Source organism: Macaca thibetana, chromosome 11 (genome assembly GCF_024542745.1).
Source record: "Macaca thibetana thibetana isolate TM-01 chromosome 11, ASM2454274v1, whole genome shotgun sequence".
Lineage (NCBI taxonomy): Eukaryota > Metazoa > Chordata > Mammalia > Primates > Cercopithecidae > Macaca > Macaca thibetana.
The window spans coordinates 15,147,050-15,174,979 of NC_065588.1; the positions used below are offsets into that span (position 1 = coordinate 15,147,050).

The 27,930-nt window shown below is 39.7% G+C and overlaps 3 protein-coding genes across 4 annotated transcripts in view; 1 reads left to right on the forward strand and 2 right to left on the reverse strand.

The window, feature by feature from the left end:
• Window positions 1-7,230, reverse strand: part of ARHGDIB (Rho GDP dissociation inhibitor beta) — a 19,843-nt gene extending 12,613 nt beyond the window's left edge. The window contains exon 1 of the mRNA XM_050749498.1: window positions 7,000-7,230. The gene's annotated coding sequence lies outside the window, so the exon portion shown is untranslated. The remainder of the gene's footprint in view (window positions 1-6,999) is intronic.
• MGP (matrix Gla protein) overlaps window positions 1-27,930 on the reverse strand; it is an 836,939-nt gene that overhangs the window by 76,026 nt on the left and 732,983 nt on the right. The gene's annotated exons all lie outside the window — the stretch shown is intronic.
• On the forward strand, window positions 5,127-27,912 carry PDE6H (phosphodiesterase 6H). Of its 2 annotated transcripts, none has more exons than XM_050749512.1 (5): window positions 5,127-5,362; window positions 10,552-10,763; window positions 23,479-23,653; window positions 24,924-24,964; window positions 27,447-27,912. In XM_050749512.1, exons 3-5 carry the CDS (start codon window positions 23,520-23,522, stop codon window positions 27,521-27,523), a joined length of 252 nt encoding a protein of 83 aa, XP_050605469.1. In that variant the 5' UTR covers window positions 5,127-5,362; window positions 10,552-10,763; window positions 23,479-23,519; the 3' UTR covers window positions 27,524-27,912. The 2 variants fall into 2 exon arrangements, with proteins under 2 accessions (XP_050605469.1, XP_050605468.1); XM_050749511.1 differs by lacking the exon at window positions 5,127-5,362 and adding an exon at window positions 6,809-6,985.

Here is a 27,930-nt window from a genome sequence, read left to right on the forward strand (position 1 = left end):
TTATGCATGCCTGGGTTTGGATTCTGGCTTTCCTACTAACAAGCTTTTCCCTGTTAACTGAATGTTGCAACCACTGTGGATCTGACTTTCCTCATCTTGGGAGATGAGGGATTAGAGCACATCAACTTTAGATGATTACTTTTCTAAGGCCTCTGCATATTTCTCCTGACCTGCAGTCATGTGTCAGCTAAGTTACCATTCAGTTACCTTATTTCACCTGTGAATATGACAGAATATCTGTCTGTGTTTTGTTATTTAAAATGTATGTGAATCCCCATGTTAAATGAATAGACATTAGCTGCTCTTGGCACAGAAACAAACAAAGGGTAACTATGTGAGATGATGGATATGTTGATTTGCTTCACTATAGTAACATTTTTACTATCGATGTGTGTCCTTAAACATTATGCTGTAAACCTTAAACATATGCAATAGAATTAATCTTTAAAAGGAAATTTAAAAATTAAAAAATAAAATGTATGTGAATCTCCAAAAGATGCTGCATATTTTATTTTATTTTATTTTACTTATTTTTCTCCCAGACATAAAATTATTTTTCTTTCACCGAACAGGTCTTTGCATAATAAAGGGTACCATAATAGTAACAGCAAATTGTTACTGAACACTTACAAGCCAAAAACTCAGTTATTATGGGATAAGTGCTTTGCATGCATTACTTCACTCAGTCATCGCAATGCTGTGCGGTAGGCACAGTCAGTTACATTTTACAAGTGCAAAAACTGAGACATAGAAGAAAATATTAAATGTTTCAATTACACAAGCATTTAGAATTTATTTTCCTAATATCACCCTATAAATAGTGAAAAGAGTAATGGTCTGGATTCTAAAAATGAGACATTCACAATGCATATATTAACAAGAGATTAACATCTGGAATACATACATACCTCTTATGAATCCATTTCTTAAAAGGTATTTATTATATATATTTAAGGTGTAAAATATGTCTGGGATACATAGATAGTGAAAAGTTTACTATAGTCAAGCAAATTAACGTATCCATCATCTCACCTACTTTTGTGTGTGTGTGGCAAGAGCGCCTAAAATCTACTCTTCAGCAAAAACTCAAGTACAGTAAATATTAAGCATTGTACTGCATTTTTAACATTATCTCTGGGTAACCTCCGTTTCTCCTGAAGCCCCAGCCATAAATGGCGAATATAGTTTGACAATGATTTCTCAAATTATCTGTGCGCATATTTAACCACAAACAAAAATTTTCTCTTTTTATCCTCCTATCTTATGGATGCGTGTTGAAATGAGAATAGGAATTTTATGAAAATTCTACAGACTGTTTTCCAATCCCATCATCTAAAGGACAACTGATTTTCCTATTGATAATATTGATATTATTGATAAAAATTCTAATAGTTATCACATGTAGTGCTAAGTGCTTTCTAGAGGATTGTCTATGTAGTTCTCACAATAACTTCGTTGGCATCATCATTCTCTTTTCCAGACTAGGAAACTAAAGTTCAAGTTAAGTAACTTGCCTAAAGAAGACATACCATGTGGTAGGCAGAATTAATGTCTGAGCCCAGGTTGTCTGACTTTTAGGCACTATGCTCTATTGCTTCAGTTGTCTTTAAGAAGTTATAATAAAATTAGAGTTTGTTAGTCGTCTTGGGAATCTACCTGGAGGTGCACAAGCAGAGGTCAGTGCTTCTTTGCAAGCTCTGCAGAGACAGCTTTAACAAAGCAGGGAAGTGTCAGATAACGATGTTTCAGCGCAACTCATGCAAGTTGCTTAACCTCACTGGGCCCCGGTTTCATCCTCTGCAAAATGAAGCCGTGGCATGAGAAGATCTCTGAGGCCCCTTCTTAATTTAATGACTCGAATGCTCCCTAATTTAAAGAAGCTTGTGAAATGAGAAAAGAAAAGAGGAAGTAAAAGAGAGGTTGGGGAGGACTCAGCCCATCAGCATAGAATCTTCTGGATGGACTTTCCTCACCTTCCTCAGCTGCTCATCTCCCATTCTACAAAGGACAGAGTTGGGTCTTGTTTGTTTTTGACTTTGGTCCTTTGCACAGGAAAAAATGAAATGGAGAATTAACAACTATATGTTTAACCAGATTAATGTGGGCCCCATTTGTTAGGCCCCAAAGCCCATATTATTTTTTCCCACAGGCTTACTACTCCAGTTTTCTCTATTTTCTGCTTCACAGATGCCCACACAGATTAACTTTCACAGTGGAGCCCTCATATCCCCATGTTGGCTATTCAGCAAAGCACTGGCAAGCATTAGATGTGCTGAGATGGGGACTTAATCTTCTCAGCCTCAATTAAAATGTCAAATTAAATTAGGATGGTTACTCACAGTGTGCATATGACATAGCACAAATCAATGTTTTTGCTTGCAAATTCAGTGAAATTTCCAAGACATTGCAAGTGAATTACACTTAAAAATTTACACCCATGTCAGGATAGAGCATCATCTGTTTCATTAATGCAGCTCTAAATGGACTGAGGACAAGAAAAGGTAGAATTCCTAAGTTTAGATTAAACAAATTACCTGGGTAATTCAGAGAAAGGCGACTTTCATGTCCCATAGAACATAGATTGAGTTAGATGCACCAGGGATTCAAAACCAGGCTCTGCATTATTACAGGACTCAAGCAAGTTGCTAATTTCACTGAGCCTCAATTTTACCACCAGTAAAATGGGGATATTCTTCTTTATGGGGATGAAAGATTGGAGAAGACATATGAAAAATTATAGGACTATACTGGTCAAGAATAGATGTTCCATGAATATTTGTTCTCTTCTTCTTCTTCCTTCCCTGCCCTGATGTGGTCTGTTTTGTCACAAGGCTTCAGTGAAGCTAGCTAACTGCTTCCACACCAAATGCTTTTCCCTGGATGGGAGCTGACTCTGTCCCCACTCCTTCCTCCTTAAAAATAGATTTTTGTCTTTGAGGAGTATTAAAGAGACAAGCAGTTCTGGGGAATTGCAAGGATTGTTTAAAAACTGAATCACCCTAAAATGAAACTATATTATATTTCTTTTAAAAACTTCCATGTAAACAATTTAATTTTAGATTTTATTTATTGCTCCCTTTCTCCATTGAAGCCAGAGGTCACTCTGTGAACGATGAGAAATGTCAGTGAACACAGGCACAGCTAATTAAGAGAATTCCCTCTGGCTCTGGAGCAAAATACCATGGAGACTTAATTCACGGCCCAAAGCTAGGTCTGCAAAATTGTACTGGATTATGCATCTAGACACACGGGCCATGGGTATTCACGTATTAGGTAGAAGAGATAGAGATGAGAGAGAAAGAAGGAAGTGGGGGAAGAGACAGGAGAGAAAGAGGAGAAAGAGGAGAGAGAGAGAGGAGGGAGAAGGGAGAAAGAGAAAGAGGGGAGAGAGAGAGAAATGTGGAAGTACCAGAAGTAGGGGATTTCTATCAGAGAAGTTCCTATGTGAGCATCAGCATTCTCTGTAACTCCTGTTATCTCCACTTTCCCTGCTGACTAGGATATGTCTGACTTCCCCCAAAATGGGCTGTGGGTCTAGCGCAGGTCTGGAGCCATCTCTAAAACACTGGTGACATTTCAGAGGTAGTCAAGGATTTGAATGTGCTATGCTGCTTGCCTGGCGATTTGGCGTATTATGGGATTGCAAGTTTGTCTCTCAGGACACCAGAAGCCTTCTTGGTTAGGGATTCCACCCTCTCCCCACAGCCCCTGTCCCTGGTGACATGGAGGAATCCATACTCCCCACTTTGCGGTGCTGCTTTCTACCACCTCAGCCCCATGAAGGACTATGAAAACTTGAAAACTGGATGGGAAAAACCAAAGACAAGATTATTTTGTAAGAGACAATAAATATTGTGATCAGTCCAGAGAACGGCTCAAATTAGTAGAAATGTAATTTCTTACCATTTCTCTTTGTGAGAGAAACAACTTATTATTTCTTGCCTGTGCATTCATAGCATGTTTTTCTAACCCACATTCGCATGCACAAAGAGAGAGAACTCAAGAGATCCAGTGAGCTTTGCTGAGTGCCCAATGTGTGAAGTCATGCCATACAAATATTATTTTAAATAATCCTCAAAGAAAACTGTGCATTAAGGAAGCCATTGCCTTTGGTATCTCAATATATTCACAAAAGTTTTAAATTAGCATGAAAAGTTAGACAGAAGTGAGGGAGAATTTTTTATGACCATTTGTGCTACGATTATCAGGCTCTTTAAGAAAGCCCAAGTGAATTCTTACCAGTGGTAAAATGCACTCTCTGGCTGAGGACATCAGAGAGTAACACGACACAGAGTGATTCAGGATGTGCTTATTGCATGGCTAAATGTTGCTGACGTTTCATGGGCAACATGAGACTCATCTCTGGGTATGCCAGTGTAGACTTGAATACAGGATCCCAGGCAACAATAACACAAACCGGGAATAAGGACTCTCAAAATGTGAAATTGGAGAAAATTTCTTCCATGTGATTCTTCCTAAGAATGTGGGAGGATCACCTGAGCCTCAGGAGGTTGAGGCTGCAGTGAACTGTGTTCATGCCCCTGCACTTCAGCTCGGGTGATAGAGCGAGACCTGTCTCAAGAAAAATAGTAATAGGTCATGCATTGTGGCTCATGCCTTTAATCCCAGGACTTTAGGAGGCCAAGGCAGGCAGATTGCTTGAGCCCAGGAATTCGAGACCAGCCTTGGCGACATGGAGACACCCCGTCTCTACTAAAAATGGTAAAATTAGCCAGCGTGGTGATGCGCGCCTATAGTCCCAGCTACTCGGGAGGTTGAGGTGGGAGAATCACCTGAGCCTCCTGAGTAGCTAGGACTACAGGCACGCACCACCACGCCCTGTGAATTGCAATTCAGAGGCATTGTGGCTATTGATCCTTTTTGTATCCATATGTAATTTTAGTCAAATTATTGAACACTTCTGCACTCTTCTCAGGAACAAAATTTGAAAGTTTCTATCACCAGGCCTGACACATAGAAGGCACTCAACAAATGTTGGTTCTCTTTTTCTAGCTGCATAATTTCGACTCCCCAGGGCTTCTCTTTTCCTGTTAGCTGATGTTTGTCATGTACTGTGCTCCCCCAAATGAGCTCAGACCCACATCTTTCCCTCAGAATGACTTTGTGGTGCTGAGCGTCTACTGAAAACAGAACCTTGATGTTGCTCAGAGCCTACTTCCCTAGCGACAAACTCATGCTCTCTCTCCAAAGCAAGGAAGGACCAAATTCCAGTTGAGGCCTGAAAAATGCTTGCCTGTTTCTGTTCAGTGACAGCACGGCTAGTCCTCACGTTTTGCATCTGTGAAGCGTGGATGGAGAAAGAACTGTTCTTCTCTTGGAATTTCCCACATCTCACAAAAGAGTAAGATGCTTTTGTTACTAAGCTTGTGCTATATCTGGTTTGGGAGGGAATATATTCTTACAAATTTAAAAAAACACAAAGCCAATGGCAAGATTCACGATGCCTGCTAGGGACTGAACTTCTGCCCCCATCTCCCCGGACCAACAGGCTGACATGGTCCTCTTGATCTCCCTTGCCTGATTGTCCCTGCAATGAGGATCGCCAGGCCAACCTTGACTCCAGTGGCTCTAGGTCTCTATGTGAAGGGGTGGCTATGAGCCCTCTGGGTGAGAGCAGTCTGCCTTTCCCCACTCTGAATGAAGAACTGCCCAAGGCTTATCGGACCCACACCCCAAGTTACCATAGGTCTAGAGTTTAATTATAGATTGTGTTTATGAAACACACTGGCTGGGAAGTCCTCTAAAAGGGAAGAAAGTATTTCAGGTCATACCTAAAGAACTTCTTCTAATGGTGGCTGAAATTCAGACCTTGACATTTTGAAGGCCCACTGATCAGCTGTCCTAGCTGGGCCTCCTTGAATTTTTCTAAAACCTGTCTCTTAATATGTGATTTGGTGTTTTCCATGTTTGCTTTTAGTTATCTCATATGTAAAGGGCTATTATGATTACTAATATTTTTATTTTTTGAGCCAGTGTTTTGCTCTTGTTGCCCAGGCTGGAGTGCAATGGCGTGATCTTGGCTCACTGTAACCTCCGCCTCCTGGGTTCAAGCAATTCTCCTGCCTCAGCCTCCCAAGTAACTGGGATTACAGGGATGCACCACCACACCCAGCTAATTTTGCATTTTTAGTAGAGACCGGGTTTCACCATGCTGGTCAAGCTGGTCTTGAACTCCTGACCTCAGGTGATCCACCCGCCTCGGCCTCCCAAAGTGCTGGGATTACAGGCGTGAGCCACCACACTCAGCCCTATTATTATTTTTGACAACAGCAGCAACAATCTTTCTGCCTATCCGACTGCAGGAATTTAATACAGAGTCTTTGTCAGTGGTAGAAATTCTATCACTGTATGACTCATGAGTACAGAACCATGTGCTATACCATACTTCCTCTTGGAGGGCTAAATTCCCTGCACTCTAAGGGAGGATTTCATTATGCGTTTCTCTTGTATCACCAGAAAATTCTTTAGCGGAAGACAGTTTAATATTTGACAGCTTTGAACTTTTTTTTTTTCTCTTTCAACCAGTCTTTTTACATTGCCTGCTTAAAAACAGGAAACCACATATCTCCACCCCAGACCATCCACCAGCACAGACCGTATCAGTTTATATCTACAGTCTTTTTCTTCCGAGCCTGGCCAGGTGCCTGCTCCTGCTTTGCAGGAAACCCCTCCAGGCACTCCCGGTGGTGTTCTCAGAGCCCTTCTCCAGAATATTCAGGATTGCACCTCCCGGGCTGCAGCGCACCCTGTACCCTCCTTCTTTGAGCCTCCTCCTCTGAGTCACTGCTACCCTTCCCTGCTCTAACTTCCCCTTCTCTGCAGCCTCCTTAGCAATTTCTTATCATAAAGTTTGTTTTAAAGCAGAACCGCCCGTCTAAAAAAATAATAAACTGTCCAGGGCTGTAGCCCCGTCGAGAGGTTTCCGACTCTGCTCTGCGCCCACCTGAAGCCTCCCCAGCCCGAGGTATTTGAACTTACATTCAGGGCTTCACGTCTCTGTCCGGGGTGCCTCTGTCTCTCAACTCTGACTTCTGAGTGCTGGCAGTTAGGACAGGAAGGAAGTTAATGAGAGAAAAAAAAATGCTTTAGACCTACTTGAAGAGGAAACCCTGGGCTGTCTCAAATCCTGTTCCTTTGCACTGCCTATCTCCTGATCAGCCAACTTGAGCAGCATTCTTGTCAATTAATGGCACATGTGCGAGCATGACAGCCCGTGTGACGCGGAGATGCATGAATGTACACGCAAGATTGTGGAGCCTATAGCTATGGGTATTATGAATAATGGTGAGGGTATGTCTGATAATCAGGTCATTTCAGTGCATAAGCCTACGGAGGCAAGGAGCCTGAAACCAGTAGCAATAAATTCACATGCGCTCTACTTTGTACGTCTCACTTCTGTTCCCAGTCGGTACCCGCCAGCTTCATTATCAACCAATATGTTGAAAGTTTGCTGGCAGTGAATGTAGAGTGTTAAGAAATTATGATTGTTAACGGCATGTACTTGGTCCTAAATTTAAAAATGTGTCCTTAAACAGATTTTGGGAGTTTTGTTGGTTATAATTTCAAGATGTAGCTTCGTATTGCACTACAAACAATCAAATATTGTTTCTAATAGTTTTTGCTGATTTTTCTTCAAATGAAACAAGCAAGCGAAAGTACTATCTTTGATGAAACCTAGGAAACTGCAAAAGGAAGTAAAACTTCATTAATTCATAGTCTTCTAACTCAGAATTTGTGACAATTTAACAAGCGCTAAAATAGACTTTGTACCATATTTGAGGAAATGGTTTATGAAGTAATTTAAACGGGAACAAGTCTCGGAGGCCATGTTTAAATCATCTGAGGAACAGTTTTTAAGCAGCCAAGTCACATTTGTGCTGTCTATTCCGGTAGTTGTTAACAATAATGCATGCTTATTTAGGTTAATATTTCAATATTCAGTATTTACACTACATCAATATATTTAGAACTGACTAAGCACACAAATTTGGAGAAACTGACATTTATTTTGTTCTCACCTAAATGTACTGCATCTTCTTCATCTCCCTTTGTAAATTGATACTACAGGGTTTGCCTTCTCCTTAGAGTCAATGAAATCAAAATAATCAAGGGGCGGGGTGGTAGTCATTTCACGCGAGAAAAGAGATTAGCCTAGAAAAATATGAAAAGAAAAATAATATATAATTAAAATGAGCAAAAATACTAAAAACCTAATACCACTTCATTTTATACATTTTAAAATAATACAGACACAATATAGACCTTGAAACAATGTAGATAACTTTATTGTAAAAACAAGGCAAACCCTAACTCACACAGAAGGCAGTACATTCTATAGCTCTGCACCCTCAAGAGGTGACACGTTTACTCATTCCATAATATTTACCGAGCACCTCTTTTCTTCCAAGTACTGTTCTAGTTCCCTTGTGCAGCAATAGACCGCAGGCGACATCTCTGCTGCCCTGTGGAACTTATGTTCTACCGAGGAGACAATGAAAGTAACATAGGCAGAATACATTAATTGTAACAAGAAATATTGAAAAGTCAAAAGTGGTAAATTCATGATCTATATCCCACCACTCATTTTTCATGCTATTAGGCAACACCTCACTAGGCAAACCTGGCTTTCCCCCTCACCCCCTACCACGAGCCCAGTGTATATTGGAGGGTATGGAAGCACCCCTTTCCAGAAAAATCTGTGAAATCAATACGTATTTTACAGATTTTATTATAGATCAATGTATGTATTGGAGGATGAGAGAGCATTCATAATTTTAGGAAGTTCTAAAAGGAGTCTAATTATCAAAAAATACTTAATAATTCCTGGTCGTATGCAAGGACCCATGGAAAGGTACAGAAATAAACAAGACACAGTCCTAGACCTCAAGTAGCTGAAAGATGTAATGGGGAAGGCAGAAGTAAACAAATTTTTGTGTGTGTGTGTGAGCATAGGAAAAGAAGAAACACATGGTGTATTTTGAGAGTACATATAAGGACACCAAGGGAGGCTTCCTGGAGGAAGTGACCACTGTGCTCAGTTAAGAGAGAGAGTACATGTTGAGTAGTTGACGTGTGAAGGGTTGGGAGAGGAAGAGAAGGCACTTGAGGTAGAGGAGAAACATGAGCAGCAACATGGCCATGGCTTCCCAGAATGATGTGGGATACACAGGGTATTATAAGGAAGCAGCTCAAGATTGTTGGAATGTAAAGTGGAAGTTACATGGGAATGGGAAATGTACCTGGAGCAGGGCAGGCACAGGGTTCAGATCACCATGGACCTCTTACACCGTGTTAATAAGGACCATGGCCTAGATCGTATCAGTGATGGAGAACCGTTGAAAGTAAAGGATGGATATGATCAGTTTTGCATTTCACTAGTTTATTCTGGCAAACTGATGTGGTTGGATTTGATGTGAATAAAATCTATTAGGAGACTGTTTAGTCTTGAAGTAGAACATTCACAATGAGATAGACAAAAATGGTCAGATTTGAGAAATATTTAGGTGAAATTGGCATGCCCTGGTAATTGGTGGGATGAGAAGGATGTGGATAAGGAGGAATGTGGAATCAGGAAGGACTTCTGGATTTTTTTGCTAGAATGACTGGGTCCTTGGGGGTACCACCAAGTGAGATAGATAATACAAAAGAAGAAATAGATGTATTAGGAGAAATAAGGACATATGTTTGGACGTGTCTTGTCCTGAGTTTGAAAAAAAAAATGGTATCATTTGTCGGAGATGATTTCTGAAAGATAGTGAAATATATAAGCCTGAATTTACGTATCATCCATTACATGGATAGTAATCCATATTATCCATTACACGGATAGTAATTTAAACCAGGTCACCCAAAGTGTGGCCTGTGTACCAGCAGACCACCATCACCTAGGAACTCCTTAGAAATGCAAAGTCTCTGACCAAACCTCCTACATCAGAATCTCCCCCCGGGGTTGAACCTGGAAATCTATGTTTTAAAAAGCTCTGCAGGTAAACTGTGAGGTTTTAGAAACACTGGTTTAAACCATGTAAGTGATGGGATCACCCAGAAGGAGTGTAAAAAGAGAAGTTGGCCAAGCATGGGGGAAATCCTGTTAGCTTCACTTTTAGTGAGTAACCTGCTGACAACTTCTTACCTCCTCCTTGGTTAGCACCCTAGCCTACCATCATTGTGCCTCTACTGGACTTTTATAGCATTCTCTTTATATGTTTTCTATTTCCATAATAGTCTCATTTACCCTTTAGTCTCATAACAGAGTAAAAAGCATGCTCATGATCACATCATTCCTTGGTTTTCAGACCTCTAGGGATCTTTCATCCACTTAAAATAAAATAGAATTCTATTTTCACCCATAGCTGCAAGTTGGCTTATTTTAGTAGCCATCTTCCAAGGCAGCCTCCAGTGATCCTGGTATTCAGCCCTGATCACATTGTATCAAGATTGTTCTGTGTGGCTAATAGAATATGGCAGAAATGATGGCATGTTGCTTCCAAGGCTGTTAGACATTGTATCTTTTCTCTTGATTTCTCTTAGATCATTCATTCTGTGGGAAGCAGGGCTCCATGTCATAAGGACACTCAAGCCCCCTGTGGAGCAGTCCATGTGGTGAGGACCAAAAGCTGTCTAAATGAACCATAATGGAAATGAAGGTTTCAGCTCCAGATGACGACAGTCCTGACTGACAGCATGGAAGATGTGAGCAGGAACCACCCAGCTATGCCACTCCTGATTGACCCATAGAAACTGTGAGAGATAGGAAATATCTATTGTTATGGGCTGCTAAATTTGGGGGTAATTTGTCACGTAGCACTAGAATTCTAACATACTCATGATCTAGCCACTTGCAATCCTCCAGACTCATCTGCTAACGATTAGCCATTGTTTCTTCCATTCCAGATCTTGCCCCTCTTGCTAATCCTTTCATGAGAAACAGGTTCCCATTTTAGGGATGATTCTCTTTGCAGAAATGTTCTTCCTTTAAATAATCATACCTGATTCATTTCTTTCTTTATTCAGATCTCTGCTCATATGTCAGTTTCTCAGAGGGGTCTTTTTAAACCAGCATATTTAAAATAGTGCCTCTATTTCATCATTCTGCTTTATTTTTATTTCTAGCATGTAACATCCCTTGACATATTTCCCATATATTATTTTTCTGTTGTTATCCATGTCTCCACAAGGCTGTGAACTCTATCAGGTCAGGGACCTTGTCTTATTCACTGCTGTATCCCAGAGACTAGAGCACTGACTAAAAACATAGTATACTGTCAATAAATACCAATGGAATTAATGAGAAAGGCCAAGATACTAGGAAACCTCAGCATTTAGAAAAGATGAAGTGAGAGATGCCTACAAAGGAAGCAAAGGAGGAATGGCTTGAGAGGGGAGTATAGGAAGACGGGAAACAGTTCTGCCTGCTGAGTCAGGTCACCTATATTTCAGCTTCGAACAAATATTTATCTGATTGCTATATGTTGAAGTTGCTATGCATCCTGCTTTTGAATTTTTGAATAACAAATTTATTTAACTTTATACTTCGAAATACTTATAGATTTACAGGTAGTTGTTAAGAAATGTTCACCCTGTCTTCACCAATGTCACCATCTTGCATAAATGTGTATAATATCAACCCAAGAAACTGACATTGATACAATTCACAGAACCTGCTCCGACTTCTCCAGTTACATATGCAATCGTGTGTGCGTGTGTGTGTAGTTCTATGCAATTTTATTGCGTGTGAAGCTTCTTCTAACTACCACCACGATGAAGACACAGGCCATCACCATGAGACTTACTTGTTCTATCCTTCTGTAGCCACACCCACCTCCTCACACCCATCTCTAACCCCTGGTGACCACTAAATTGTTCACCCTCTCTATACATTTTTTAATTTTAAAAATATATAAATGGATAGACTAGATAACCAAAATGTGGTACATATACACCATGGAATACTATGAAGCCATAAAAAAGAACATTAAAAAAGCCATAAAAAAGGAGATCATGTCCTTTGCAGGGACATGGATGGAACTGGAGACCCTTATCCTTAGCAAACTAATGCAGGAACAGAAAACCAAATACTGTATATTCTCACTTATAAGTGGGAGCTAAATGATGAGAACGCAGGGGGAAACAACACGCACTGAGGCCTACTGGAGAGTGGAGGATGGGAAGAGGGAGAAGATCAGGAAAAATTACTCATGGATATTAGGCTTTATACCTGGGTGACGAAATAATGTGTACAACAAACCCCCGTCTACCTATGTAACAAACCTGCGTACGTACCCCGAACTTAAAATGAAAATTTTTAAAAAGAATATTATGTAAATGGAATCACACATACATTTGTAACTGGCTTTTTTCCTTTAGCATAATTTCCTTGAGGTTCATACTAGTTGTTGTAGGTGTCAATAAGTTCATCTCTTTGTATGGCTGCGCAGTGTTTTCATGGTGTAAATGTACCACAGTTTGTGTAACTATTCACTCATTATAGGAAATTTGGATAGTTTCCAGTTTGGGGCTAGTATGAACAAAGCTGCTATAAACACTTGAGGACACAAGTTTTCACTTCCCTGGACGAACACCCAAAAGTGCAATTGCTAGGTTGCATGGTAAATCCATGTTTCTTTTTAGGAAAACTGGCCAAATGGTTTTCCATAGTGGCTGTCCCATTTTACACTCCCACTCACAATGCACAAGTGATCCATCTTCTCCTATATCTGTGCAATCATTTAGTGTTACACTATTTTTTTTTAGTCATTATCATAGGTGTGTGGTGATTTCTCATTGTGGTTTTAATTTGCATTTCCCTAATGGATGATTACGGTGGGTATCTTTTTGTGTGCTTGTAATCTACATATCCTCTTCAGTGAAATGCTTACACATGTTTCTTGTTCATTTTCTAATTGAATTGGTTGCCTTTTTAATCTCGAGTTTTGAGAGTTCTTTACATTTTTGAGGTACAAATCCCTTGTTGGGTATAGGATTTTCAAACACTCTCTTCTAATTTGTAATTTGTCTTTCAATTCCCTCATCAGAGTTTCTCACAGAGCAAATATTTTTAATTTTAATCAGGTCAAATTTATCAATTTTTACTGTTATGGATTGTGTTTTCACTGGCAAGTGTAAGAACTTTTCACTTAGTCCAAGGGCCTGGAGATTTTCTCTCATATTTTTTAAATTAAAGTTTCATAGTTTTACAGTTTATATTTTAGTCTGCGATTCATTTGAGTTAATTTCTGTACTAGGTGTGAAGTTTTTGGGATGCATAATATGTGAGGTTTACGATTCTTCCTCTCCTCCTCTTCCTTCTCTTCCTCCTCTTGATTCATGGATATCCATAGACAAAATGTCTATGCTTTCCAGCACCATTTGTTGAACAGACCATCCCTCTCCTATTGAATTGCTTTTGTCTATTTTGTCAGAAATTAATTGGGCATATTTGTGTAGGTTTATATCTGGGTTTTCTACTCTGTTTCATTGATCTGTAGGTTTTCATAGTTTTTTAGTGAGAATCCTATTCTCATAGAATTCCTAGTTCTATTTCTAGTTTGCTGAGAGTTTTTTTTTTTTTTAATCATTAATAGGTTTTGGATTTTGTTAATCATATTTTCATCAATTGATATGATCATATGATTTTCTTCTTTAGCTTAACATAATGGATTATGTTGATTAATTTTTGAATATTTAATAAGCCTTGCAAGCTGGAATAAATCCCACTTGACCCTAGTGTCTTATTCTTTTTATTCATTGCTGTATTTAATTTGATAATATTTTGTTAAGAATTTTTGCATCTCAATTGATGAGACATACTGGTCTGTAATTTCCTTTTTAATTGTCTTTGTCTGGTTTTGGTGTCAGGGTGAAATAGGTCTCATGAAATGAGTTGGGAAGTGTTTCCTCTTATCTGTTTTCTGGAAAAGAATATTGTGTTTTTAATTCGTAAGTCTTTTCCAAGATTAATGTTTTTCTGGAGAATCAAACCTAGGGTATTTAGGGAAAGAGGGGCCAAGCTTGTACATTCCTTTTTCATGTCCAGTGTGTTCTCCTCTGGAGTCCGCTATGCATTAGTCAGAGTAGAAAGTTCAGTCTAGGAGATTCCAAACGTGGAGGAAATGTGACTTTAATGTGTCTTCCCACTCACTGGTATTTTAAGAAGCACTAAAGAAAGATTAGAGATTAGCACTTGCATGAGCAGCTAAAGGACAGCTAAATTTTTAATTACTTTCTAATTACTTAGCACCTGCACTCTACTTTCCAATATATAATTAATAATACTTTTCCATCTGTCAGAAGGGATCAAGAACCAAAAGTTATAGAGCTATGGAATACAGATTTTAAAAAATCATTTTATTATATTTAGTTGTAAAATTTGCATACAGTAGAGCTTACTCCTTGTGATGGACATAGGGGTTTTGACAAATGCATCAAGTTGTGTATCTACCACTATGATGAGGATTCCAAATAATTCCATCACTGCTCATAAAATTTCTCGAATTTTCTCTTTGGAGTCAACTTCTCCACTCAATCACAGTCCCTAGCAACCAGTGATCTATTCTCCAACCCTATAGTTTAGGCTTGCTAGAATGTAACAAATGAAGTCAAACAGTATACTGCCTTTTGCCTGTGGAGTTTTTCATTTAGCAAAATGTTTCTGTGATTTATTTATGTTATTGAATGTATCAATATTGAGGTTCCCATTAGCTTTTTTCTTGCTTCTGTGAAAGCTTAGAGCGTTCAACACACCAAAGTTCTTTTGGAGGAATTCCTTTGAGATTGGTCATTTTGCTTATAGTCATATAGCCTGATTACCTGGTTGATAAGATGAGAGATAAACTGACCAGAAATCAGCCCTCACTAGACTAACCAATGAGCTATGAAGGTATCTGGTAAAACTGCTCCGTCCAACAGAGGCAGTGTGTATTGGTTGTTGCTTGCCCAGCCTACACCAATCCCCTGGGAGTCAGTAGGAGTCAGAGTAGTTAGATACAGGAAGATCAGCCACTTCAAACAGGGAACAGTGGATGAATCCCTGATCCAAGATGATGACCAGACCCTTAGAACCTCATAGTACCTTGAACAATGTTTCATTCTCCACCAAGCCTTGCTGAAGGTGGTTGAGTTTATCTTCCATTTTTCTTTTCAGATAGTCTAAAATTCTTTCTTTTATCATTTATTTTTTGTTTCAAGAATTTTCCTTAGTCATCCTTTTAGAGTAGGTCTTCTGATTATAGATTCTGTTAGTCTTCCTTTGTCTGAAGACGTCATTAATTTCCCCTTATTCCGAATGATAAATTCACATGACATAGAAGTCAGGGTTGACAGTTCTTTTTCTCAGGACACAAAAAATATACCATATCCTTCTAGTCCCCCTGGTTTCTAATGGGAAATCTGCTGTCAGTTGAGTTATTTTTCTTACAGATAAGGTGTTGTTTCTCTTTCACTGCTTTCTAATTTTTTTCTTTGTCTTTAGTTTTCTGAAGTTTAGCCGTGGTGTATTTTGGTGTAGACTTCTTTGAGTTTTTCCCATTGGGGTTTTCCACCTTCTTGATGTTACACAATTATGTCCTGCACTACATTTGGAAAATTTTTAGCCATTATTTCTTCAAGTACTTTTTAAGCTTCACGTCTTTTCTCCTTTCCTTCTGAGATGCTGATGACATAAATATTAGGTCCTTTAGTCTCTCAGATCTGTGAGATTCTATTCATTTTTTTTTTTTTTTTTGTGGTGGGTGGGTTTATTTTCTGTCTTTTGTTCAGATTGGGTAATTTCTATTGTTCTATCTTCAAGTTCACTGATTCTTTCCTCTTTATTCTCCATTCTGTTTTTGAACCCATCCATTGAGTTCTTTATGTTGGTTATTCTATTTTTCAGCTCTAAGATCTTTATTTCATGCTTTTTTACATGCTGTGTTATGTCTGAATGGAGGTGAAATTTCCCACTCGGGCTTCTTTGGTACCAGTCTGGTAGGGAGAAGAAGGTGGCCTTGTTATGACTGGTTGGAGGCGAAAGCCCAAGATCCCAATGTGGCTTTCTCTGATGCTACTCAGCTAGGGTGGGAGAAAGTCACCCCGCGGTAGCTGAATCAAGATGAAAGTCTTGGCTCTCCACTCAGCTTTTGCTGAGTCATGTCGTGTTTTTTTCCATGGTATTTGACTGGAGTAGGGTGGTTTTTGTTTAAATGTGTTCTGTCTTGCTAGTTTGCTACTCTCCTGGTCACTTGTCTAGAGAAAACAGGCTTTTGGGGAGGTTTTTTGTTTTTTCACTCCTCTTGGTGCTTTTGGGTTACTGTCTTTTCCTGCATCTACATCAGGATATACAAAACAAAAAGAAAATTCAGGAAACTTACTGCCATATTGTTCCTTGCATCTAAAGCCTCTATTTGTTTTTTCTTCTCTCAAATATTTTGAAATATTCCATGTTTTTTTTCATATATTATATCCAGGATTTTTAGTTGTACTTAGCAAGAGGCATGAGAGGATATGTGTCTACTTTACTTGGTCCAAAACAAGAAGGAACATAGATTTTTAAGACTGTAGAGTAATTTAAGAATTTTCTAATTCTAAACCCCTGAGAACCATATTAGAGTGGCTTTAGGAGAATTTTTCAAACTATACACCTAGACTTTCTCCCTACCCCTAACCTCTCACTCTTCTCTCTCCTGGATTTCCTTTGGAGGAAGACGACTTATGGCACAACCACCCCCATATTCAACATTGAGAATCGCAAGATTATCTTTCTCAAGTGTAGTGGGATAGAAAAAATTGAGGACCCTGACACTCTAAATCATTCATTTTACATATGAGGAAACTGAAACTCAGAGAGGTGACAGTTTTTCCATATAGCAGATAAATGGTAAACCCAAGCCCGCATATGGGTCTAGTACAGTACTTTTCAAACATTAATATGCAAACACATCACCTTGGACCTTGTTAAAATGCGGATTCTGATTCAGTAAGTATGGAGCAGGGCTGAGATCCTGCATTTTTAACAAGTGCACAGATGGTGTTGCTGCTGCTGCACTTTGAGTAACAACATTCTAGAACATTCACTCAGCTTATGGCACTTTCCACTGTCCTTAAAATTTGTATTCTTTCATCAAGAAAATTGAGAATACGAAAAGTTTGACAGATAAGCATCTAAACATTCACGTGCCTGGTATGTAACAGTAAAGGAAGGTGTGAATGATAATGGAGATACAGAGGAGGGAGTAGAGGTACCCATCCAGAGACCAAACACTTTCCTGGCTTTGCAAGGTATTCGTTGCCTTCAAAACTCAGAGAAATCTTGGTAAAGACCATGGGAGAGCACATGAATGACTCTCGAGCTGTTTAGTTGCTCATGTAATTTGCTTAGGGCTGCAAGTTAAGAATCTCTCCCTGTCTAGAAAGGATAAATTGACCTTCTTTCTCTATAATGTTATGGAGTGTAATTCTCTAATAGGTAACAACTGGGGAAAGAACACTGAAATTGACTGGTAAGGCATGGAAGTGATGGAAGTGACCAGCAAACAGACATCTTGGTCCATGTCTGCTTTGATATAGTATAGTACAAAGACAATGGAATATACAAGGTGTTTCCAGACTTGGGCCCTGTTCCTGGCTCCACTATTAATTTTATTTGCAGCCTTGAATACATCACTTAATCTTTCTATGATAAATTTATCAAAATAACTTACTGATAACTAGCATATCTGTTGAGAGCTATTTAGTATTAATTAATTATCAATTAGGTAATACTAATTATTAATTAATACTTAATTATTAATCTATTAATAATTAATACTAGTGGCTCAATATAATAGGAAGACCGAGTCAAGGAGTCTCAGTAAATTGGATTGTTCCCCAGACCCTACACCCTGAAACATTTAGGTACGAAAGATCTGGCAATCGATTCTCAAATGAGTGTCCTCAGTTAACAATTCCTAGCTGTCATATGGGCCCTTTCTCTGTCAGATATCACCGAATTTGATATCAGTTTTGACTCTGAGGTTCCATCTCTCTGAGGAAATACACACAATACCAGTTAGGGGGAGATACTGTGTGTTTCCCAATGTCACTGCCCGCATGTTCAATGTCCCCACTATAGCAGGGGGCACTGTGGCTCCCTCTGTTCTCTCCAGTTACCTAGAGCCCCATAAGAATTATGTCCCTGTGTATGTGTGTGGGTGTGATTGTGCACATCGGTATGTGTCAGGGAAAGGGAAGAAATGGGAGTAGCAAAAACTAAAGGTGAGAATTAAAAGAAGATATTGAATCACAAACTGAAATTGACCCTTGGATATCAACACTTTCTGTGTTTTTGTGAATACAATACCTGTTTATTGACTAGAGTGAACCTAAGTCAGTTTTGAAAGGGCCTCTAATTATCAGAAACCTCCTAAGCCTGTCCCAGCCTCACCCCGTGTTCTTCTAACTTCTTTGCACCTGGGTTGCTGTTCTGAGCTTATGACGGTGAGATTAGGCAGCATGAGGGTATTACAGAGAGATAAGTCAGGATGCAAAGATCCTTTTGTCTTTTGCAAAGAAGGCAGCGGGGCAGCTGATAGGAACAGCATTCAGCTCCGTGAGTATTTCTGAACTTCTGGTGAATTTGAGCAGAGTAATTGAAGGGCTTTGGGGGGTTGATCAGGCTCCAAAAGAAAAATTGGAGAAGAAAACATGTTGGACCTGTGGGCCTGGGCTGTGGCTGGGGATGAAAATGGGAAAGAACATGAAGGAGATACACTCAGACCTTCTTGTTATGCCATGGGACGAGCAAATAAGTGAAAGTTGACTATTACAAGGTCACTGCAAAACTTGATTACTGAATTCATTTAGAAGGAGCCCAATAGTGACCTCCCTATTTGCAGCTTCATAGGAAACAGTATTGTGAAGACGGAGGGATCTGTGGCACTAAATAACCACAGAGAAAACAGTTCTTTACTCCAAGGATGTGCTTGCAAACTTGGCCCAGGCACTGGTAGGCTGGTGTGAGGAAAAGGAGAAGGGGAGCGGAGAGCGAGCGTGAGAATGACCGCAGGGCAGTGCAGGTGGCTGAGCCTTCTCCCTTTGAGGTCAAAGTGTTTGTTTGTTCCATTCTGAAGCAGGGTGTGGGCTGGATTTTTGGTAATTTTTTTTTATGGCTTTGGTTTGGGTCTTGCTTTGCTTTTCAAATTATTGATTTTCTCTGCCTCAGCAGGACCCTGGGTGATATTTATTGGCTCAACCCCAACAGTACTTCCCTCCCTAGCTCCTTCCAGCCTGTTCCTTAGTCCACTGACAATGGCCTTGTCTATATCTTTGCTGAGAAACAGAGAATTGGAAGGGTAAGGTGGTAACAGCAGCATCAGAGAGACTGTCGCAGGAACCTTCTAAAACTGCTTTTCAGAGGATCATCCCCTGTCACTATATACGGCTGGGCTTTGCTGTATAAAGCAACACAAGATGATTTTTTGCTTTATACAAATCTTTAATTTTTGTTAAGGTGACCCTAACCCCAGTCCCCTACAAAAGTATGCCTTGAAATATTACTTTGCCGCATCCACTTATTTCTGCAGAGAAACAGTTTGTAATCTTCAAAAGGGGAAGGGCTAACATTGCTTTAAAAACAGGAAAATGTTCTGCCTCACAAAAGAATAAATTGCTTGATGCTTTTGGAGGAAAAAAATGTGAAACTTCTTTCAGCTAAAATCAAGTCTGATAATACATTTAGGGTTACTCAGCTCAGATGCCCTTGGAATTTCTAGAAAAGTGTGGTCAGGATGAGGTTAGCCTTTGGTGATGTTTATGGGCAAACAGGACTGGCTTCCAATGCAGGGAAAGGTCAGAAGTGTTCTACCCTTCCTAAAGGTTTTGCAGAGAGAATTGGAGGGTAAATCTATGACAGAAACTGCAGAGGGATTAGTCGACTGTTCTGGTTACCTAGTGCAAATCCTGAGCACCATTAGGATCAAGGGATTAACCTGGCAACTGTTATGTAACTCTTTCTGAGAAGGCTTCTTTCATATAATGCATCAAACTCAGACATGAACATTGTCTAAGCCTAGAGGTGTAACTTCAAAATTCTGTAAACATGTAGAAGAAACCTGCAAGAAAAAAGGGGATGTATCATCAGGGGAATATGGATGTCACATGTGATTTTTAAAGTCTTTGGGGTTGCTGTTAGGGGTGTCAAAGGAATTCAAGGAAAGCTTCTTAAGACAGAATTTTAAGACCAGAAGTAAGTTAACAGTTGGGGTGTTGGAAGGAAGAAGAGGATTACCCAGCAAGGGCGGAAGACAATTGCCCCTCTGGTGTATGGCAAGGGCTCTTCAGTGGTTGGCCCAGAGGAAGGAGGTGCAGAGTCCGGGTGAGCAAGTGTCATAACCACAGATTTGTTTGCATGGCTTTCTTTTCTCTCACAAGGTCTAGCATATGTTTGCTCTTTTTTAACACTTTGTACCACTCTACTCATATCGTCTTCCTAAAATTTCCCCATAACCCTAAAAGGAAGGTATGATTTGATTCATTTTATAGATGGAATAAGACCTCCAGAGGATTATGAAATTTCTCCTAAGTCACATAGCCAGTTCTGTGGAGTAGGAACTTAAAACTACATCACTTTGATTCTAAAGAGTGTACTCTCTACCATGTTACCATCAAAGGGCAATTTGACCAATGAGGGTCACTTTAGGCCCTTACATTATAGAATTCTGGATCCAAAATAATTGAATCTTATTAGGGCTGCCAGATAAAATGGAGGATGCCAGTTAAATTTGAGTTCCAGAGGAAAATGACTTTCTAAAGTATAAATATGTACCATGAAACAGCTGAGATATACTTTACTAAAAAATATCATTTCTTTGAAATTCAAATTGAGCGGGGTGCCTTGTATTTTTTTATTTTTTATTTTTTTGCTGGATCTGGCAATTCTGACCCTAATAGGTTCTTCAGATGAGAGAAAAGAAACTTTTGATTTCTTCTACCTTGAAAATCCTGGGCAGTTCAAAAACCTTGATCTGAGAGCTGCCCTCTGTGACTGGCAGAGCTGGGATGTGTCAGTTACTGGTGGTCCACTCTGAGCACAGCGCTGATCTTGGCTGCTCACCAGCGATTCCCAGGGTCCCAACCACACTTGGGACAAGCACAAAGTTTGCCTGTCGACCAGGGGTAGAGAGGGCCCACAGAATGGGAACTGAATTTAGTGAGCAGAGGAACTGGCAGTGCATTTCCTAAAGCCTGAAAGCTAATGAGTTCTTTGTGCTCTGATGGAGAAGTCAAAGGGTCAGGACCTCATGACCTAAGGTTTACGGTATTTGTTCAGTTTCTTTCTTTTTCATTTTTTTTTCCTTTTTTTTCTTTTTTTTCTTTTCTTGAGACAGAGTCTCGCCCTGTCGCCCAGGCTGGAGTGCAGTGGTGCGATCTCGGCTCACTGCAAGCTCTGACTCCCGGGTTCACGCCATTCTCCTGCCTCAGCCTCCCGAGTAGCTGGGACTACAGGCACCCGCCACCATGCCCAGCTAATTTTTTATATTTTTAGTAGAGACGGGTTTTCACTGTGTTAGCCAGGATGGTCTCGATCTCCTGACCTCATGATCTGCCCGTCTTGGCCTCCCAAAGTCCTGGGATTACAGGCGTGAACCACTGCACCTGGCCTGTTCAATTTCTAGATTAATTTATTAACTCATTTGACAAATATAATATATATGGCATAATTACTATCCACCATGCACTGTTGTAGGTTCTGGGACTGGAAGGGCAGCCTCATGAAGCCAGTCCAGTAGGGGACAGCAGAAGGAATCACAGCATGAGCAGGTGGTCCAGGGTCCTGGCCAATCTCACCATCCCTGCTACTGGCAAGGATAATAATTTAGTAATAATCAGAATTTAAATAAGAGGAAAATCTTGGGGGTGAGGATAATAATTGCAACCCAACTCTGAAAGAAATAAGAAAACAGTATGAACTGGAAGTTATAGAATATGAGGTTTGAGGGATATGCAGTGTGGCCAGTAAAGACAGTCACTGTTAGCATGAGCCAAAGACTGTCAGGGAGGTCTGCAGTTAACAATATTAACATAGGCTGGTGTGATGAGTCATGCCTGTAAACCTAGCACTTTGGGAGTCTGAGGCGGGAGGATCAGTTGAGCCCAGGAGTTTGAGGCTATAGTGAGCTATGATTGCAATTGCACCACTGCACTACAACCTGGCTGATGGAGCAAGAACTTGTCTCTCTTAAAAAAAAAAAAAAAAAAAAAAAATTAGCATAAATCTGTAATGGGTGAAATAAGGAATCTTGTGGAGACAAAGCCCCCACACACCAGATTTTATGGAAGAGATGGGCTCAGGATAAGAGGTGAAAGCAATTTGGAGTTCTTTGGGGCTTTTCAGGATCTTCCTTCCAAGGGCAGTTTTGTCAACTCTTATGAAAGAAAAGAAGAAAGAAAATAATGTCATCCAAAATGACAAATTAATTGTTTCAATTTATCTTTTTCAATAATTTTCTTTGATTTGTATTTGAAGAATGGCAATGCGCATTTCTGTAGCCAAATTAAAGTCTGAGAACACCATATTGGATAGGTCCATGGTGTGGGTAGAAGAAAGCATCAAAGATTTGTGAACAATGGGGGCTGAAGAACCTTATGTCTGGACGTAGAGTTGAAGCACAAATACATTACGTAATCATCCTTCATTAACTTCTCTATGTGTGTGTGTTTTAAGGTGTGTTGAATATATTCATGAGTGTTGGTATCCCTGCTCCAGAGGTCCTCCTGTCCAGACAACTACATTGTCATCTCCCAGAACTACAGAAAAGCTTCTGGTTCATGTGAGGATTAAACAAAGTAATCTTATCTTAGACTATAAGGACTTGAAGGACTATAAAAAAACAGAGGCCATAAAAAATGCCCAATAAACATTTAGAATCAGGTTATTTTAGAGCTGGATGGAAATGTAAAGCTTAAAGAAATAGCAGGTGCTATAAAAGACTATAGATATCACTGAGTCCATTTTCCTCTCTTTATAACGGGTAGAACTGGTGGTCATAGAGAAGTACAGCATCATAATAAATTCACATAGAACACTTGTGGCGAAACTATTTTATTTATTTTAATTTTTTAAATACCTAATGTGAAGCTTTAATTTAATTTAATTTAATTTATTTATCTTTAAATTTTTTTCAGTGGCAGATCTATGGGAACAGCATATCCACCTAGATTTTTGAGTTTTAAAATGTATCAATTGTCTGTTTACGCAACTGATAGATTGTGTAAGTAATATAGCAGAGTGTAAGTTTGCATTCCTTTACATTAAGTGCCTGCATTGATTTATACTCTGTTTTCTTAAAGATCCCTTTTAAAGATGATAACTTCTCCCCTTTTGTATCAACACAAAGTACTGAGCTTTCTTATTGAAGTACTTTTCTTCTCCAGCCTAAAATAAAGATCTAATAACCAATGGTCCCCATGACTTGAAAGATCTTTTTTTATCTTTCACTGTCTAAGGAGGCTGAAAGGGAAACGCTAGCTGCCTGGGGGCTGTTAAAATGAGTGACAACACTGCTCTGGCTGCTCCAGCTTCAAACCAGGGTCCCACCACCCCACGCAAAGGCCCTCCCAAGTTCAAGCAGAGGCAGACTCGCCAATTCAAGAGTAAACCTCCAAAGAAAGGTGTGAAAGGGTAAGACCTAAATGAAAAAAACTTTCTATTAGTTTCTTCTTCCCACAGGACGGCTTTTGTTTTGAGAAATTAGTGCTCATAATATTAAACAGACTTACAAAAATGTCCATCCCATCCTCTCTTTTCCTCTTTAACTCCATCTGTGTCTTTATCGCTGGAATTCTTTCCTTCGCAACTTCCAGGTCTGTGGCCGAATTTAACATGGCAAATGGAGGCTTTTTACAATAAACTTTGACTTTGCCTTCCAGGCTTTTTATGACCACTCCTCTTTACTGACATAACCTCTGCTTTAATCTGTAACACTGAACCACTGACCATTTCCAGAAAATATAGCTTATATTTATGTCTTCCAATTTTATATCCTCAGTTCTTTATTTTCTTCTTCCTCTCCTTGCCTAAATCCTATTCATTTTTCAACACACAGCTCATATACTAATTTCTTTTTGAAGCTACCACTGATCTCTTTAACAAGCTATCATTACTTTCATGTTTGCATTTTGTACATTCAGCTGTCATAGCCTACATTATCGTATCTTATATTTATTTATTCGTGTCTATTCTCCGAGACTAAGACCACTCAGAAAATTTGCCTGTTTTTTTCTTAACTCTCTGTGCCTAACAAAATGCCTGGTATATAATGGATGCTTAGTTAATGATTTTGAATAAGTAAACAAATGGATGAATTCATCATTTTTAATGCCTCTTGTATTGCTTTCTCATTTCAATTTTTATTATAAAAAGTGAAATTTATCGAGACCATCCTGGCTAACATGGTGAAACCCCGTCTCTACTAAAAAATACAAAAAACTAGCCGGGCGAGGTGGCGGGCGCCTGTAGTCCCAGCTACTCGGGAGGCTGAGGCAGGAGAATGGCGTAAACCCGGGAGGCAGAGCTTGCAGTGAGCCGAGATCCGGCCACTGCACTCCAGCCTGGGCGACAGAGCGAGACTCCGTCTCAAAAAAAAAAAAAAAAAAAAAAAAAAAAAAAAAAGTGAAATTTGACTAAGTTGTCCCACTGATAGTTCTTTCTGACTCTTAATTGTTTTAGCTTAAGTTCCTACAGGAGAGAAATCTCTCTCCACTAGGATATACCAAAACCTGCCTGAGTGACATTTTCTTTGCTCCAGTTCGGTGCAAACAAAAGGAGTCTCTCAAATAAAAACATTTAAACCTCTCCTTCTTCCCCTTTGAATCAAGAAACTCACCATGTGAGTGACTCCAAAATTCTTTTGCTCTAATCTCAGCTAATTTCGCCATATTCTTTTCCATAGATTTGGAGATGACATTCCAGGAATGGAGGGGCTAGGAACAGGTAAGCCATCCACTGATTTAAGTGAGAAATTTGCACTTGGAGTTCTGCTTTTTTATATGCTTCAGGCCTCAAGGGGCAGTTGAAAGTTATGAGAAATGCCCAAGGCAGAAGATCTGTGAAGACATAGAAAGGTGGGGATTTAATTTCCCCTCCGAAATAAGTACATGTGTGCCCAGATACAAAAGCCCTAAAAGAAATCAGGATAGGCCCAAAATTTCATAAACCTTCTTGTTTTGTCAAACAACCTTTGAGGGCATACAATGATAAATTACAGGCGTTTATGGTAGAAAGATTCTCATAATTCATCTAACCAAACTTCATTTTTCAGGAGAGAAATCTGAGACATAGAGGAATTGACAGTCTTTTGTCTGAGGCTACCAAGTGAACTATTGGAAATAAGGGTGAGGTCTGGAGATCTCTCCACTCTACCAGGCAAACCACTTCCTTACCAATTTCCTCTTTTTACACATCCTCTAGCACCCAGAGGAGGATCTTAAATAGTGCATGCCTGCAATATATTTTTAAAAATTGGCTACCAGATTTTTATGTATCATACGATGAATGCAGTCACTGCTTTTTTTTTTTTTTTTTTGAGACAGAGTCTCGCTCTGTCGCCCAGGCTGGAGTGCAGTGGCCGGATCTCGGCTCACTGCAAGCTCCGCCTCCCGGGTTTTTACGCCATTCTCCTGCCTCAGCCTCCCGAGTAGCTGGGACTACAGGCGCCGCTACCTCGCCCGGCTAATTTTTTGTATTTTTTAGTAGAGACGGGGTTTCACTGTGTTAGCCAGGATGGTCGGGATCTCCTGACCTCGTGATCCGCCCGTCTCGGCCTCCCAAAGTGCTGGGATTACAGGCTTGAGCCACCGTGCCCTGCCATATTTTTTTAAATTAATAGACTTTATTTCTTAGAGGAGTTTAAGATTTACAGAAAAATTCATCAGAAAGTACAGATCCTATATGTCCTGTCTACCACCTCTCTCCCCTTTTACACAGTTTCCATTATTATTAACATCTTGTATTAGTGTGATTATATTTGATGAGCCAATATTGATGCAGTATGTTAATTAAAATCCATAGCTTGTATTAGGGTTTTTATCCTTTGTGTTGTAAAGTTCTAAGGGTTTTGATAAATACCATGTACCCACCATTATAGTACATTCTGTAGTACATATAGTATTATACAGAATAGTTTTGCTGCCCTATGCTTCACCTGGTCACCCTTCTCTCTCTCTCTAAACCCTCGACATCCACTAATCTTCTGTGTGTATAGTTTTGCCTTTTCCGGAATGTGGTATAGTTCGAATCATACAGTATATAGCTTTTCTGGACTAGCTTCTTTCATTTAACAATATTCATTTAAGGTTTCTCCATGTTTTTATATGGCTTGATAGCTCAGTTTTTTAAATCATGGAACAATACTCCATTGTAGAGATAAACACAGTTTTTTATCCTATTGAAAGATACCTTGGTTGCTTCCAAGTTTAGCCAACAATGGATAAAATGGCCCTAAATATTTATGTGCAGGCTTTTGTCTGGACATATTTTCAACTCATCCAACACACCTTTGATAAATGGTAGCATTTGTAGTAATCAGTGTCCTTCCCAGGCAATGCTCAGTGTATCTTTCTGCAGCCAAATACCAATCCTGGGATCTCGAATACATTTTCCAGCCACATTATAAAGCAATTTTGCTATTCTCCTAGATTAACTGCTCCTGTATTTTGGCAAGGTGCATGCAAGACCAGCAAATTTGCTTTGGGATCTGGAAGATGTGCTTGACTCTAACCGTATATTTGGAATAATGTAATGAGGCTTATACTGAGTGAAAGTCTGAGGTCTTTGACCTGGTTCTGGTCTCAGCTCTACAACTATGTGGTTTTTGCTAATTATTTCATCTCTCTGGGTGTCAGCAAGCTTCTTTGTAACTGAAGGATAATAATATCTTACTTTCTAAAACAAGAAGCTGGATTAAAAGATGCCTTGTGATCATTTTTCAATATGTGATTGGATATAGGCAATTCAAAATGTAAAGGAATAGAAGAATAATTAGAGAAGAAACTGATCTAGATTGGTAGGGAAGACTATGGATACCTAGACCATGGAGATTCAAAGTGTTCCTCTTTTTCATCTTAACCCTTGGCCTGACTAGAATTCCACTTTTGCTTCCTCCTTAGTGGTTGTGGTTTGGGGAGACTCTGTGTGATCAGTGGGCTGTACCCCCCCAGGGAACCCCTCAGTCAAAAGCTGTGGGTCGCCACCCCCCTCAAAGAGGAAGCAGAATGAAACCAACAGAGATGCCTGGTGCAACAATTAAGCAATTGGTCTGATGCTTCCTGGGCCGCAGGACCACTCTAGGTAACTTCTCAGTCAGGGGATAATGAGCAGGAGAGAGGAGTGAAGTGTCTCTGCCTGAACGGCATCTTTCTGTGAAGAGACTTTTTTTGGGGTGAGGTTGGCTTACATACTCTTCCATCTCTTGCAGATATCACAGTGATTTGTCCGTGGGAGGCATTCAGCCACCTGGAATTGCATGAGCTCGCTCAGTTTGGGATTATTTGAGGTGCCAGAGGTTCTGCCACTCTCAACGACATCTGCTGTAATTTTGGTTACTTTTGCCCTGATGATCTGCCGGAGTCTTGAAATTCAGCTGATTGGAAGTGGTTTTGTTGACTTTCGAGGTCATTTCCTATCAGTTACTACTAAGAGTTCTCTTACTATCAGAATCTCTCTTGCAGTACAGCTCAAAATAGTGGATGCATTTCACACTTAACCACCTTTTCCTGCCAGCTAGTTAGAAGTCATCAATATTTCTCTACATTTTGTTTATGTGTAAGCCCTTTAAATCTATTTTTGCTAGGCATTCACTATGATTAATAGGAGACCTTTAAGATTACATTTATGTCACTCCCCACCTCCTCTTATTTAATAAAGGAGATATTTACCTTGAATGTTGCTGAAGTTGTATT

Excerpts from the sequence above, each read along its gene's own strand:
- PDE6H (XM_050749512.1), top strand. The coding sequence starts at position 23,520 with ATGAGTGACAACACTGCTCTGGCTGCTCCAGCTTCAAACCAGGGTCCC. Across the intron at positions 23,654-24,923 it reads CCAAAGAAAGGTGTGAAAGG|ATTTGGAGATGACATTCCAG; the intron begins GTAAGACCTAAA and ends TCTTTTCCATAG. Across the intron at positions 24,965-27,446 it reads AATGGAGGGGCTAGGAACAG|ATATCACAGTGATTTGTCCG; the intron begins GTAAGCCATCCA and ends CATCTCTTGCAG.